The sequence below is a fragment of the Takifugu flavidus genome, chromosome 3 (genome assembly GCF_003711565.1).
Source record: "Takifugu flavidus isolate HTHZ2018 chromosome 3, ASM371156v2, whole genome shotgun sequence".
NCBI classification, from domain to species: domain Eukaryota; kingdom Metazoa; phylum Chordata; class Actinopteri; order Tetraodontiformes; family Tetraodontidae; genus Takifugu; species Takifugu flavidus.
In genome coordinates, this window is record NC_079522.1 from 5932604 (window position 1) to 5948904 (window position 16301).

At 48.5% G+C, this 16301-nt stretch overlaps 1 protein-coding gene and 1 pseudogene across 4 annotated transcripts; both read left to right on the forward strand.

The window, feature by feature from the left end:
- The first annotated feature begins 14 nt into the window (after positions 1 to 14).
- LOC130523250 (myeloid-associated differentiation marker homolog) lies at positions 15 to 3049 on the forward strand (annotated as a pseudogene).
- Positions 880 to 11039, forward strand: LOC130523257 (myeloid-associated differentiation marker homolog). Of its 4 annotated transcripts, none has more exons than XM_057028371.1 (4): positions 8240 to 8335; positions 8855 to 9091; positions 9520 to 10473; positions 10834 to 11039. In XM_057028371.1, exons 3-4 carry the CDS (start codon positions 9637 to 9639, stop codon positions 10900 to 10902), a joined length of 906 nt encoding a protein of 301 aa, XP_056884351.1. In that variant the 5' UTR covers positions 8240 to 8335; positions 8855 to 9091; positions 9520 to 9636; the 3' UTR covers positions 10903 to 11039. The 4 variants fall into 4 exon arrangements, with proteins under 4 accessions (XP_056884354.1, XP_056884352.1, XP_056884351.1 ...); XM_057028373.1 differs by having other exon boundaries at positions 8855 to 9058; XM_057028374.1 differs by lacking the exons at positions 8240 to 8335; positions 8855 to 9091 and adding an exon at positions 880 to 950.
- Positions 11040 to 16301: the final 5262 nt, after the last annotated feature.

The following is a 16301-nucleotide window of genomic DNA, read 5'->3' on the forward strand; positions in this document are numbered from 1 at the left end:
TGGGCGGGTCATGTTATTGCAACAATCTGCATACGCGGGCGGAAAACCAGTGTGATAAACAGAGTGGATGCGCGCCAAGTTACGCGCGACGTTGCAGGAACTTCAGTGCTTTCGAAACCCCCACACAAAGCCGGCACCCACTGTCCAGATCTGTAAGTTCACATTTTATTATCCTTTCTTTTAGGTTAAGTAGAGGTTAGTTAGTATTAATCACGCTCTGTTTTTGGAACAACTTCTGGTCGACGACGACGCAGAACTGGGCGCGGCGTAGCTCCGCTATTTTAGACTTTACACCAAGTAGATTGAACGTATTATGCTTATATCTGAAAGGATGTCGACTCATATGCAAATGAGTACATTTTAGTTGTCTTTTTGCTGCGTTACGCGCTCCAATATTTTGGTTTATGCAGTTGTAAACGTGCTGTTTGGGTTTAAGTGTTGAGCAAGAAGGAGTCAAATCAAAACAGAAACTAAAAAGAAAAGCTATTACCTGTAGCAAGCGCTCCTATATTTGTATATGGGGGATTTTATAGATGTTACCATTGTCGGGTCTAACCCTAACCAGCGCAGCTAACCCCGTTACCCTGACCTAAACCCCCAAATCTCGAAATGAGCAGTTTGGTACTCAATAGCCACGCACACACACACCACACACACACACACACACACACACACACACACACACTCTTACTTATCTTCTATCTCTGTATTATTGGACATGTTTGGCCACCATTTATCCAGCCGCTAATTGGATTTGTGTAGCGGACGTAGGATCGATGGACCTTTGATGGGCCAGGACAGAATGAAATTATCAGCCCTTGGCTATTGAATTTGTGGAGAGCGAGCGCGTCGAGGCGTCAGCCATTCTCTCTCCCTGGTTCAACCGTAAAGACGTCGTGGTCGCTCAGCTGCTGTTGGTCAGGGTCCGGTAAAAAAGAGCATCGTTTAAGGTTCCTGTCGCGCCCTTCCACCAGAGTTTTGATTTGAACCGTTCCTGTTTCTTATAACACTTCCACTCTTATTTGCACTTTCATTTTTCTTCATATAGTATAATATTCCCTTCTGTATATAATCTCCCCTCTGTATATAATGTATAATGTACATAGTAATGTACATAATAGTTTTTCTTTTCGTGTTGTATAACACTGGCTACGATGTGAACATGTGAATTTCCCCGATGTGGGATCAATGAAGTTTATCTTATCTTATCTTACGTGGTGATTTCACTTCGTGCCACCTGTTGATTGAAGCGAAGCCGCTCAGCCGATGTCAGGACCGGCAGCAGAACCACTCACACCACAACAAAAACACTTCCTTTCACTGTCAGCCATCGCTCATGTAGCGGGGAGTCACGTTAATTATTTTCTTCTTTTTTGCAGAACACGTGGAAGAACATCGACGAAGTTGTGACAACAGCAGCCGACAAGAGAGCACGAGTTTGGAATCTTGACCCCCCCCCCCCCCCCTTTGGCTAGAGGAGTTACCTGCAATTTGCCGCCATGCCGGTGTTCCGGTCATGCTCCCCCAGGTCTTCTGGGTGCGTTTAGCAGCTTTGTTGTTCACCTGTGTGGCCTTCAGCGTGGCAGCGCACAGCGCCAACGTCCACGGGAGCATAGCTGACTGGTGCATCTTCTGCTGGGCGTTCAGCTTCACCTGCACTCTGCTGGTCCTGCTGGTGGAGCAGTTTGGCCTTCAGGCCCGCATCCCAGTCTCCTGGTCCAAACTCTCCATCACCGTGGCCCGCTACGCCAGCCTCCTCTGCCTGTCTGCTTCCGTCATCTTTCCCTGTTCTTCATCGCATTGCAGTGGTACGCCGACGAACGCAGCTTCCGCATCACCTCCACGGTCTTCTCCTGCCTGGCGGTGGTGGCCTACATGTACGAGAAGAGACTGATCAAGGCAAGGGCCAGACAGGTGGCGGGATACATGGCCATGGCCCCGGGCCTCCTGAAGGTGTACCAGACCTTGTGGCCTGCACCATCTTCATCCTGATCAGCAACCCCGTCTCCTACAGCCACCACGAGGCGCTGGAGTGGTGCATGGCCGTTTACTGCATCTGCTTCATCGTCTCCATGGTGGTGGTGATCCTGTGCGTGGGCGAATGGACCGGGAGAAAGTCGGTCCCCTTCTCCCAGTTCCTGTCAGCGTACGGCCTCCTGGCGTTCCTCATGTACTTGTCAGCTGTCATCGTCTGGCCCATTTTCACGTTTGGCGAAAAGTACCTGCGTGGAGGCGATATGACAACGCAGATCTACGTGACAGTGTTCACCGGCATCAACATGCTGCTGTACCTCGCTGACCTGGTCTACCCCGCTCTCCTGGTGTTCATCATCAGGTGAGATGGATCGGAATTTCGGAAAAAATAAGGGAATTTCTCGCAACCATTTTTTAAAAAAAAATGTGATTCTGCCTTAAATTAAGATCCTGAGCACATCAAAGCAAATCAGAACGTTAACGATCGAAAGAGGCCATAATAAGTATTACTGACAGAACAAATTCTCTTTTTTAAATACATAAAATGCATCAAATCACAATAGGTCAAGTTTTTGGTGCTATTTGGGTTGACAATGGGACCAAGTTAGGTCACATTAGGTCCATATAGGCTAACATTTGTGCTCTAGTGTTTCCTATCACCCACATACAATGTAGTCCTCCACTCCTTCCAACAACAAACCAAACTTTCACACCATTTCAGGAGACCTGGTGCCCCACTACGAAGAGTGCCAGCAGACAAAGGGGAGACATCTCAACTGAATCCAGATGAACGACCCTACCACGACCCTGTCAACGACCCTGCCAACAACCTGCCCACGACCCTGTCAACGACCCTGCCAACGACCCTGTCAACGACCCTGCCAACGACCCTGCCAACGACCCTGTCAATGACCCTGCCAACGACCCTGCCAACGACCCTGCCAACGACCCTGCCCACGACCCTGCCCACGTCCCTGTCAATGACCCTGCCAACGACCCTGCCCACGTCCCTGTCAATGACCCTGCCAACGACCCTGCCAACGACCCTGCCCACGACCTGTCAACGACCCTGCCAACGACCTGCCCACGACCCTGCCCACGACCCTGCCACGTCCCTGTCAATGACCCTGCCAACGACCCTGCCAACGACCCTGCCCACGACCCTGTCAACGACCCTGCCAACGACCCTCCCAACGACCCTGCCAACGACTCTCAGGTGACCACTCAGATCATTAACATGCCAACGGTCCACTAGGGCTATATTTTCAAGCTCGGTCCCCAGCGATTTCAGAACTGAAGAAGCTTCTGGATAGAAGGTGAAACGTCTTAAAGAGAAGAAACACAGTCCAGTTGACAGAGAAAACTACCTTGGATACGATGACCTGGATGATTGAGAATCTACACAGACATCTTGCTCTAGTGTGTTAACCTCTTAGTTAGCTGTGATAATGACGCCAACTTAAATTGACTAAATGATCCGGTGACAGAGGGTGTCACTGTCCCTATGACGGCCCCCAAAAAATGATGCAACTTCCATTGGCGTCATGGGCACAGTGACGCCCTCTGTCCTTAGACCCTCAAACCAGATCGGGAAAACCTTAGGAGAACCATTAAATAGAGCCAAAGATGAGGGAACGTCAGGAACATGTCTGCAATCATTATAATTACAGATATATCTGAAGATATCACTGGGAATATATTGCTGGGCCCAGGTGCATCTTCAGGTGTCCTCAGATTGAGCTCTGAGCTACTCGACCTTCAGGTCTTGATGGACCATATTGGCAAACGAGAGGAAAACGAGACAAATCAGACTTTTGCTTTCCAGATTTGATTGAGCTGCACTGAATCTTGGCATTTTTTCAAACTTTCTTTTACACTTAAGCTGTTGAAAAACCGGCTAAAATGTTTGCACGTTAGCCCGTATGCTAAAACTAGCAGAGCTCACTGGTCATTAATGGGAATTGGTTGGTTCGAGTTGAAGTGTGGTCTTTAAAAATGGAAACGATGCGACTGTATATCGACATTGAAAATGTGAGATGAGATGCTGAATCCTCCTGTTTTGTTTAATTGTAAAATTTATCTTCTATTGAAGCATCTGTGATGTTGAACAAGATTGTTAAAATAAGCCAAAGTCAACACACTGTTATTTCTGTATCTGAGACGCATCACTGTGGGTTCTTTGACTTGCCAATCCCGAGCACTCTATGCAGCAACATCTGCTGTAACGTCCCCTTTGCCGGTATCAGTAATGAAGAATTTTAGTGATTTGTATTCAAATTATGCATCAGATGATTTTTGCTCAGTTAATGAGGTTTTCATGATGTCATTAAAGCTATTCATGGAAATTAATTGCATTTGTCCCTCATTTCTGATCAAACTGCGGTTAGTTTCATTTTACTTCACTGTGTATTTTTTGAAACACCTTTGAAAGAAAGCGATAATAAATAAAATAAACTGGTTTATTTTTGACTGTGTAGTTGGAGAAACTGGCCACAAGGAGGCAGGCGAGACAGTTATGTTCCTCAGCACGTCCGATGGCCTCTGTCCCAGTATAACCAGTGAATCTACCCTCTCTGTCCCAGTATAACCAGTGAATCTACCCTCTCTGTCCCAGTATAACCAGTGAATCTACCCTCTCTGTCCCAGTATAACCAGTGCATCCACCCTCTCTGTCCCACTATAACCAGTGCATCACCCTCTCTGTCCCACTATAACCAGTGTATCCACCCTCTCTGTCCCACTATAACCAGTGCATCCACCCTCTCTGTCCCACTATAACCAGTGCATCCACCCTCTCTGTCCCAGTATAACCAGTGCATCCACCCTCTCTGTCCCACTATAACCAGTGCTCCTACCCTCTCTGTCCCACTATAACCAGTGCATCCACCCTCTCTGTCCCACTATAACCAGTGCATCTACCTCTCTGTCCCAGTATAACCAGTGCATCCACCCTCTCTGTCCCACTATAACCAGTGAATCTACCCTCTCTGTCCCACTATAACCAGTGAATCTACCCTCTCTGTCCTACTATAACCAGTGCATCGACCCTCACTGTCCCAGTATAACCAGTGCTCCTACCCTCTTTGTCCCAGTATAACCAGTGCATCCACCCTCTCTGTCCCACTATAACCAGTGAATCTACCCTCTCTGTCCCAGTATAACCAGTGCACCCACCCTCTCTGTCCCAGTATAACCAGTGCATCCACCCTCTCTGTCCCACTATAACCAGTGCATCCACCCTCTCTGTCCCAGTATAACCAGTGCATCCACCATCTCTGTCCCACTATAACCAGTGCTCCTACCCTCTCTGTCCCATATAACCAGTGCATCCACCCTCTCTGTCCCACTATAACCAGTGCATCCACCCTCTCTGTCCCACTATAACCAGTGCATCACCCTCTCTGTCCCAGTATAACCAGTGCATCCACCATCTCTGTCCCACTATAACCAGTGCTCCTACCCTCTCTGTCCCACTATAACCAGTGAATCTACCCTCTCTGTCCCACTATAACCAGTGAATCTACCCTCTCTGTCCTACTATAACCAGTGCATCGACCCTCACTGTCCCAGTATAACCAGTGCATCCACCCTCTCTGTCCCACTATAACCAGTGAATCTACCCTCTCTGTCCCAGTATAACCAGTGCACCCACCCTCTCTGTCCCAGTATAACCAGTGCATCCACCCTCTCTGTCCCACTATAACCAGTGCATCCACCCTCTCTGTCCCAGTATAACCAGTGCATCCACCATCTCTGTCCCACTATAACCAGTGCTCCTACCCTCTCTGTCCCACTATAACCAGTGCATCCACCCTCTCTGTCCCACTATAACCAGTGCATCCACCCTCTCTGTCCCACTATAACCAGTGCATCCACCCTCTCTGTCCCAGTATAACCAGTGCATCCACCCTCTCTGTCCCACTATAACCAGTGCATCCACCCTCTCTGTCCCAGTATAACCAGTGCATCCACCATCTCTGTCCCACTATAACCAGTGCTCCTACCCTCTCTGTCCCCTATAACCAGTGCATCCACCCTCTCTGTCCCACTATAACCAGTGCATCCACCCTCTCTGTCCCACTATAATCAGTGCATCCACCCTCTCTGTCTCACTATAACCAGTGCATCCACCCTCTCTGTCCCAGTATAACCAGTGCACCCACCCTCTCTGTCCCAGTATAACCAGTGGACCCACCCTCTGTCCCACCTACACCCTTTAGGTCCTCTTTAAATGTAAGTGGACTGCTGAGTCCTGGCCTGAAGAGGCTGTCTTCAGGCCAGGACTCAACAGTCCACTTTAAAGGAGAGCGGGCACTCCTTTGAGGACAGCCATGTACAGGTACTGGCCAGAGAAGACCACTGGTTTGAGAGGGGTGTCAAGGAAACCATCCATGTCAAATTTGAAAAACCTTACTTAAACACAGGTGGGCTGAGGCACTTCCTATCACCCACATACAATGCAGTCCTCCACTCCTTCCAAAAACAAACCCAACGTTCACACCATTTCAGGAGACCTGATGACTCACCACCTTGTGAGCCAGCAGACAGAGGGGAGACACCTCAACTGAAACTAGGTGAACGACCCTGCCAACGACCCTGCCAACGACCCTGCCAACGACCTTGCCAACGTCTCTCAGGTGACCACTCAGATCATTAACATGCCAGTGGTCCCAGGGGCTATATTTTCAGGCTCGGTCCCCAGCGAGTTCAGAACTGAAGAAGCCTTCTGGATAGAAGGTGAAACGTCTTCACAGAGAAGAAACACAGTCCAGTTGACAGAGAAAACTACCTTGGATACGATGACCTGGATGATTGAGAATCTACACAGACACACAAATGGTGCTCTGTGCGGGGCTCCTGATCCGATCTCCAGGCCTACACGCAGGCCTCTTCACATGTCCGCGCTCACCCTGGCCAGGTTTAAGTCAGACTTAAAAATAAAGTCCTTAGGATTCCTCCGCAGGAGGCCACAAAATAAGCAGGATAACAAAGACGTGGGCTGAGCTGTAGTGGAAAATGGCTAAGGAACAGTCTGCTTCCTCAAAGGTCATCAATCATGAATGAGTGGCTGATATGTCTCGCTATGCTTCAGGTCAACAACTCACATGCCTGTTAGTGTCTGCACAGAGCTAATTCCTGCAGAAGGGGGGGAAAAGGTTCTCTGCCACCCAAATGACAATGCAGAATCTTCTTGAATGACATTTAACGACACTCTGCAATGAAACAATCTAGCACAAGCCTTCAAGCGGCCAGATTTCACAAGCCTGGCGTTGATATCGACGCGCACGTTAAACACTATCGTATCGTGTCACCTCTCACAACTATGAAAGTCATTCGTGAGTGCAACAGAAATGATGATGTGCCACGCGAAAACAAATGACCCACCACTAAAAGTGGCGCTTTTTTGATTTAGGATATGAGCCCTTTCCAAGTCTGTGATAATGAATAACATCAAAATACACGCAAGCACTGTAAACAATCGGCCTGAAACCCACTACGGGCTCTGCATCTCATGCTAACGACCGAGCAAGCTAATTAGCAGATTAGCCGGCATTAGCTAGTTGTGTCGCTGGGCTTATCAAAGCGAAAGCACAGAGCAGCACGAACGTCAAGGCTGCTTCTTAACTTTTAGTCGCGACTTATACAACAAGCGACGGCGTTCAACAATCATTTGAAGCGGCCCGTCACGTCCTGCCGGCGTTAGCCTTTAAACCTTAGACTTGGGAAGCGGCCACTATCAATCCCCGGCATCGCGTTGGTGCCCACGCCGAATGAAAGTGACCCGTTTGTCATTCGACTGCGCAGAGGAGCCGGCGGCTGCTAGGCTAATTTAGGCTGGCGAAACAAATAACATGACCGTTTCTATTAACGTGTGATAAGATTAGTTCTGATAGAGCACGTAGACTAACTACTCCTGGTCCAAATGTTGGTGCAAATAAACACTAAATCTGCATGTTAGCTAACTAAGCTACAAGGCAATTCGATCCCAGTAAAGCTACACCTCAGATCCCTTTTCTCCCGAAATAGTTCGCGTTGCAAAAATCCGGATTCCTTCTCTTGCGGTCAGCCAGCAGCCTCGACTTAATACCTTCGATTTATGCGTTTCCTGTCTTAACATAAGTCCAAATTCTTCTTAAAAATGATGCCAGTGGTGTGGCTATCCTGCTGTCTTGACTGGCTGCCGAGCCAGCTCCATGTATTTGCAGTTCAGAAGCGAAACAGCGACCCCGTCTGGGCGGATCATGTTATTGCAACAATCTGCATAAAACAGAGTGGATGCGCGCCAAGTTACGCACGACGTTGCAGGAACTTCAGTGCTTTCGAAACCCCCACACAAAGCCGGCACCCACTGTCCAGATCTGTAAGTTCACATTTTATTGTCCTTTCTTTTAGGTTAAGTAGAGGTTAGTTAGTATTAATCACGCTCTGGTCGACGACGACGCAGAACTGGCCTCCGCTATTTTAGACTTTACACCAAGTAGATTGAACGTATTATGCTTATATCTGAAAGGATGTTGACTCATATGCAAATAGGTACATTTTAGTTGTCTTTTTGCTGCGTTACGCGCTCCAATATTTTGGTTTATGCAGTTGTAAACGTGCTGTTTGGGTTTAAGTGTTGAGCAAGAAGGAGTCAAATCAAAACAGAAACTAAAAAGAAAAGCTATTACCTGTAGCAAGCGCTCCTATATTTGTCTATGGGGGATTTTATAGATGTTACACATTGTCGGGTCTAAGCCTAACCAGCGCAACTAACCCCGTTACCCTGACCTAAACCCCCAAAACTCGAAATGAGCAGTTTGGTACTCAATAGACACACACACACACCACACACACACACACACTCTTACTTATCTTCGATCTCTGTATTATTGGACAGGTTTGGCCACCATTTATCCAGCCGCTAATTGGATTTGTGTAGCGGACGAAGGATCGATGGACCTTTGATTGATGGGCCAGGACAGAATGAAATTATCAGCCCTTGGCTATTGAATTTGTGGAGAGCGTCGAGCGGCCGTCAGCCACGCGTCTTCTCCTGGCCTGGTTCAACCGTAAAGACGTCGTGGTCGCTCAGCTGCTGTTGGTCAGGGTCCGGGAAAAAAGAGCATCGTTTAATGTTCCTGTCACGCCCTTGCACCAGAGTTTTGATTTGAACCGTTCCTGTTTCTTATAACTCTTCCACTCTTATTTGCACTTTCATTTTTCTTCATATAGTATAATATTCCCTTCTGTATATAATCTCCCCTCTGTATATAATGTATAATGTACATAGTAATGTACATAATAGTTTTTCTTTTAGTGTTGTATAACACTGGCTAATACTGTAATGTGAATTTCCCCGATGTGGGATCAATGAAGTTTATCTTATCTTATCTTACGTGGTGATTTCACTTCGTGCCACCTGTTGATTGAAGCGAAGCCACTCGGCCGATATCAGGACCGGCAGCAGAACCACTCACACACAACAAAAACACTTCCTTTCACTGTCAGCCATCGCTCATGTAGCGGGGAGTCACGTTACGTTAATTTTCTTCTTTTTTGCAGAACATGTGGAAGAACATCGACAAGTTGTGACAAAAGCAGCCGACAAGAGAGCACGAGTTTGGAATCTTGATTCCCCCCCCCCCTTTTGGCTAGAGGAGTTACCTGCGATTTGCCGCCATGCCGGTGTCCACGGTCATGCTCTCCCGGGTCTTCTGGGTGCGTTTAGCAGCTTTGTTGTTCACCTGTGTGGCCTTCAGCGTGGCAGTGCACAGCGCCAACGTCCACGGGGGCCTTGCTGACTGTTGCATCTTCTGCTGGGCGTTCAGCTTCACCTGCACTCTGCTGGTCCTGCTGGTGGAGCAGTTTGGCCTTCAGGCCCGCATCCCAGTCTCCTGGTCCAACATCTCCACCACCGTGGCCGGCTACGCCAGCCTCCTCTGCCTGTTTGCTTTTTTCATCTTTGTCTACTTTTTCATCATACTGCAGTGGTACGCCAACGAACGCAGCTTCCGCATCACCTCCACGGTCTTCTCCTGCCTGGCGGCGGTGGCCTACATGTACGAGGTGATCCTGATCAAGGGAAGGGCCAGACAGGGGGCGGGATACATGGCCACGGCCCCGGGCCTCCTGAAGGTGTGGCAGACCTCTGTGGCCTTCCTCATCTTCATCCTGATCAGCAACCCCGTCTCCTACAGCCACCACGAGGCGCTGGAGTGGTGCATGGCCGTTTACTGCATCTGCTTCATCGTCTCCATGGTGGTGGTGATCCTGTGCGTGGGCGAATGCACCGGGAGAAAGTCGGTCCCCTTCTCCCAGTTCCTGTTTGCGTACAGCCTCCTGGCCTTCCTCATGTACTTGTCAGCTGTCATCGTCTGGCCCATTTTCACGTTTGGTGAAAAGTACCTGCGTGGAGGCGATATGACAACGCAGATCAGCGTGACAGTGTTCACCGGACTCAACATGCTGCTGTACCTCGCTGACCTGGTCTACACCGCTCCTGGTGTTCATCACCAGGTGAGATGGATCGAAATTTCGGAAAAAATAAGGGAATTTCTCGCAACCATTTTTTAAAGAAAAATGTGATTCTGCCTTAAATTAAGATCCTGAGCACATCAAAGCAAATCAGAACGTTAACGATCGAAAGAGGCCATAATAAGTATTACTGACAGAACAAATTCTCTTTTTTAAATACATAAAATGCATCAAATCACAATAGGTCAAGTTTTTGGTGCTATTTGGGTTGACAATGGGACCAAGTTAGGTCACATTAGGTCCATATAGGCTAACATTTGTGCTCTAGTGTTTCCTATCACCCACATACAATGTAGTCCTCCACTCCTTCCAACAACAAACCAAACTTTCACACCATTTCAGGAGACTTGGTTCCCCACTACGAAGAGTGCCAGCAGACAAAGGGGAGACATCTCAACTGAATCCAGATGAACGACCCTACCACGACCCTGCCAACGACCCTGCCAACGACCCTGTCAACGACCCTGCCCACGTCCCTGTCAACGACCCTGCCAACGACCCTGCCCACGTCCCTGTCAACGACCCTGCCCACGTCCCTGTCAACGACCCTGCCAACGACCCTGCCAACGACCCTGCCCACGTCCCTGTCAACGACCCTGCCAACGACCCTGCCAACGACCCTGCCCACGACCTGTCAATGACCCTGCAACGACCCTGCCAACGACCCTGCCAATGACCCTGCCAACGACCCTGCCAACGGCCCTGCCAACAACCCTGCCAACAACCCTGTCAACGACCCTGTCAATGACCCTGCCAACGACCTGCCCACACTGCCCACAACCTGCCAATGACCCTCCCAACGACCCTGCCAACGACCCTGCCAACGACCCTGCCCACGACCCTGCCCACGACCCTGCCAACGCCTGCCAATGACCCTACCAACGACCCTACCAACGACCCTGCCAACGACCCTATCAACGACCCTACCAACGACCCTACCAACGACTCTCAGGTGACCACCCAGATCATTAACATGCCAACGGTCCGCTAGGGCTATATTTTCAAGCTCGGTCCCCAGCGATTTCAGAACTGAAGAAGCCTTCTGGATAGAAGGTGAAACGTCTTTAAAGAGAAGAAACACAGTCCAGTTGACAGAGAAAACTACCTTGGATACGATGACCTGGATGATTGAGAATCTACACAGACATCTTGCTCTAGTGTGTTAACCTCTTAGTTAGCTGTGATAATGACGCCAACTAAATTGACTAAATGATCCGGTGACAGAGGGTGTCACTGTCCCTATGACGCCCCCCAAAAAATGATGCAACTTCCATTGGCGTCATGGGCACAGTGACGCCCTCTGTCCTTAGAACCTCAAACCGGATCAGGAAAACCTTAGGAGAACCATTAAATAGAGCCAAAGATGAGGGAACGTCAGGAACATTTCTGCAATCATTATAATTACAGATATATCTGAAGATATCGCTGGGAATATATTGCTGGGCCCAGGTGCATCTTCAGGTGTCCTCAGATTGAGCTCTGAGCTACTCGAGCTTCAGGTCTTGATGGACCATATTGGGAAACGAGAGGAAAACGAGACAAATCAGACTTTTGCTTTCCAGATTTGATTGAGCTGCACTGAATCTTGGCATTTTTTCAAACTTTCTTTTACACTTAAGCTGTTGAAAAACCGGCTAAAATGTTTGCACGTTAGCCCGTATGCTAAAACTAGCAGAGCTCACTGGTCATTAATGGGAATTGGTTGGTTCGAGTTGAAGTGTGGTCTTTAAAAATGGAAACGATGCGACTGTATATCAACATTGAAAATGTGAGATGAGATGCTGAATCCTCCTGTTTTGTTTAATTGTAAAATTTATCTTCTATTGAAGAATCTGTGATGTTGAACAAGATTGTTAAAATAAGCCAAAGTCAACACACTGTTATTTCTGTATCTGAGACGCATCACTGTGGGTTCTTTGACTTGCCAATCCTGAGCACTCTATGCAGCAACATCTGCTGTAACGTCCCCTTTGCCAGTATCAGTATTGAAGAATTTTAGTGATTTGTATTTAAATTATGCATCAGATGATTTTTGCTCAGTTAATGAGGTTTTCATGATGTCATTAAAGCTATTCATGGAAATTAATTGCATTTGTCCCTCATTTCTGATTAAACTGCGGTTAGTTTCATTTTACTTCACTGTGTATTTTTTGAAACACCTTTGAAAGAAAGCATAATAAATAAAATAAACTGGTTTATTTTTGACTGTGTAGTTGGAGAAACTGGCCACAAGGAGGCAGGCGAGACAGTTATGTTCCTCAGCACGTCCGATGGCCTCTGTCCCAGTATAACCAGTGAATCTACCCTCTCTGTCCCAGTATAACCAGTGAATCTACCCTCTCTGTCCCAGTATAACCAGTGAATCTACCCTCTCTGTCCCAGTATAAACAGTGCATCCACCCTCTCTGTCCCACTATAACCAGTGCATCCACCCTCTCTGTCCCACTATAACCAGTGCATCCACCCTCTCTGTCCCACTATAACCAGTGCTCCACCCTCTCTGTCCCACTATAACCAGTGCATCCACCCTCTCTGTCCCACTATAACCAGTGCATCCACCCTCTCTGTCCCACTATAACCAGTGCATCCACCCTCTCTGTCCCAGTATAACCAGTGCATCCACCCTCTCTGTCCCACTATAACCAGTGAATCTACCCTCTCTGTCCCACTATAACCAGTGAATCTACCCTCTCTGTCCCAGTATAACCAGTGCATCCACCCTCTCTGTCCCACTATAACCAGTGCATCCACCCTCACTGTCCCAGTATAACCAGTGCTCCTACCCTCTCTGTCCCACTATAACCAGTGCATCCACCTCTCTGTCCCACTATAACCAGTGCATCCACCCTCTCTGTCCCAGTATAACCAGTGCATCCACCCTCTCTGTCCCACTATAACCAGTGAATCCACCCTCTCTGTCCCACTATAACCAGTGCATCCACCCTCTCTGTCCCACTATAACCAGTGAATCTACCCTCTCTGTCCCACTATAACCAGTGAATCTACCCTCTCTGTCCTACTATAACCAGTGCTCCTACCCTCTTTGTCCCAGTATAACCAGTGCCCACCCTCTCTGTCCCACTATAACCAGTGAATCCACCCTCTCTGTCCCAGTATAACCAGTGCATCCACCCTCTCTGTCCCAGTATAACCAGTGCATCCACCCTCTCTGTCCCACTATAACCAGTGAATCTACCCTCTCTGTCCCAGTATAACCAGTGCACCCACCCTCTCTGTCCCACTATAACCAGTGCATCCACCCTCACTGTCCCAGTATAACCAGTGCACCACCCTCTCTGTCCCAGTATAACCAGTGCATCCACCATCTCTGTCCCACTATAACCAGTGCTCCTACCCTCTCTGTCCCACTATAACCAGTGCATCCACCCTCTCTGTCCCACTATAACCAGTGCATCCACCCTCTCTGTCCCACTATAACCAGTGCATCCACCCTCTCTGTCCCACTATAACCAGTGCACCCACCCTCTCTGTCCCAGTATAACCAGTGGACCCACCCTCTGTCCCACCTACACCCTTTAGGTCCTCTTTAAATGTAAGTGGACTGCTGAGTCCTGGCCTGAAGAGGCTGTCTTCAGGCCAGGACTCAACAGTCCACTTTAAAGGAGAGCGGGCACTCCTTTGAGGACAGCCATGTACAGGTACTGGCCAGCGAAGACCACTGGTTTGAGAGGGGTGTCAAGGAAACCATCCATGTCAAATTTGAAAAACCATCCTTAAACACAGGTGGCGGGCTGAGGCACTTCCTATCACCCACATACAATGCAGTCCTCCACTCCTTCCAAAAACAAACCCAACGTTCACACCATTCCAGGAGACCTGATGACTCACCACCTTGTGAGCCAGCAAAGGGGAGACACCTCAACTGAAACTAGGTGAACGACCCTACCAACGACCCTGCCAACGACCCTGCCAACGACCCTGCCAACGACCCTGCCAACGACTCTCAGGTGACCACTCAGATCATTAACATGCCAGTGGTCCCAGGGGCTATATTTTCAGGCTCGGTCCCCAGCGAGTTCAGAACTGAAGAAGCCTTCTGGATAGAAGGTGAAACGTCTTCACAGAGAAGAAACACAGTCCAGTTGACAGAGAAAACTACCTTGGATACGATGAAACTGGATGATTGAGAATCTACACAGACACACAAAAGGTGCTCTGTGCGGGGCTCCTGATCCGATCTCCAGGCCTACACGCAGGCCTCTTCACATGTCCGCGCTCACCCTGGCCAGGTTTAAGTCAGACTTAAAAATAAAGTCCTTAGGATTCCTCCGCAGGAGGCCACAAAATAAGCAGGATAACAAAGACGGGGTGGCTCAGCGTGGGCTGAGCTGTAGTGGAAAATGGCTAAGGAACAGTCTGCTTCCTCAAAGGTCATCAATCATGAATGAGTGGCTGATATGTCTCGCTATGCTTCAGGTCAACAACTCACATGCCTGTTAGTGTCTGCACAGAGCTAATTCCTGCAGAAGGGGGGAAAAAGGTTCTCTGCCACCCAAATGACAATGCAGAATCTTCTTGAATGACATTTAACGACACTCTGCAATGAAACAATCTAGCACAAGCCTTCAAGCGGCCAGATTTCACAAGCCTGGCGTTGATATCGACGCGCATGTTAAACACTATCGTATCGTGTCACCTCTCACAACTATGAAAGTCATTCGTGAGTGCAACAGAAATGATGATGTGCCACGCGAAAACAAATGACCCACCACTAAAAGTGGCGCTTTTTTGATTTAGGATATGAGCCCTTTCCAAGTCTGTGATAATAAATGACATCAAAATACACGCAAGCACTGTAAACAATCGGCCTGAAACCCACTACGGGCTCTGCATCTCATGCTAACGACCGAGCAAGCTAATTAGCAGATTAGCCGGCATTAGCTAGTTGTGTCGCTGGGCTTATCAAAGCGAAAGCACAGAGCAGCACGAACGTCAAGGCTGCTTCTTAACTTTTAGTCGCGACTTATACAACAAGCGACGGCGTTCAACAATCATTTGAAGCGGCCCGTCACGTCCTGCCGGCGTTAGCCTTTAAACGTTAGACTTGGGAAGCGGCCACTATCAATCCCCGGCATCGCGTTGGTGCCCACCCCGAATGAAAGTGACCCGTTTGTCATTCGACTGCGCAGAGGAGCCGGCGGCTGCTAGGCTAATTTAGGCTGGCGAAACAAATAACATGACCGTTTCTATTAACGTGTGATAAGATTAATTCTGATAGAGCACGTAGACTAACTACTCCAGATCCAAATGTTGGTGCAAATAAACACTAAATCTGCATGTTAGCTAACTAAGCTACAAGGCAATTCGATCCCAGTAAAGCGACACCTCAGATCCCTTTTCTCCCGAAATAGTTCGCGTTGCAAAAATCCGGATTCCTTCTCTTGCGGTCAGCCAGCAGCCTCGACTTAATACCTTCGATTTATGCGTTTCCTGTCTTAACATAAGTCCAAATTCTTCTTAAAAATGATGCCAGTGGTGTGGCTATCCTGCTGTCTTGACTGGCTGCCGAGCCAGCTCCATGTATTTGCAGTTCAGAAGCGAAACAGCGACCCCGTCTGGGCGGATCATGTTATTGCAACAATCTGCATACGCGGGCGGAAAACCAGTGTGATAAACAGAGTGGATGCGCGCCAAGTTACGCGCGACGTTGCAGGAACTTCAATGCTTTCGAAACCCCCACACAAAGCCGGCACCCACTGTCCAGATCTGTAAGTTCACATTTTATTGTCCTTTCTTTTAGGTTAAGTAGAGGTTAGTTAGTATTAATCACGCTCTGGTCGACGACGACG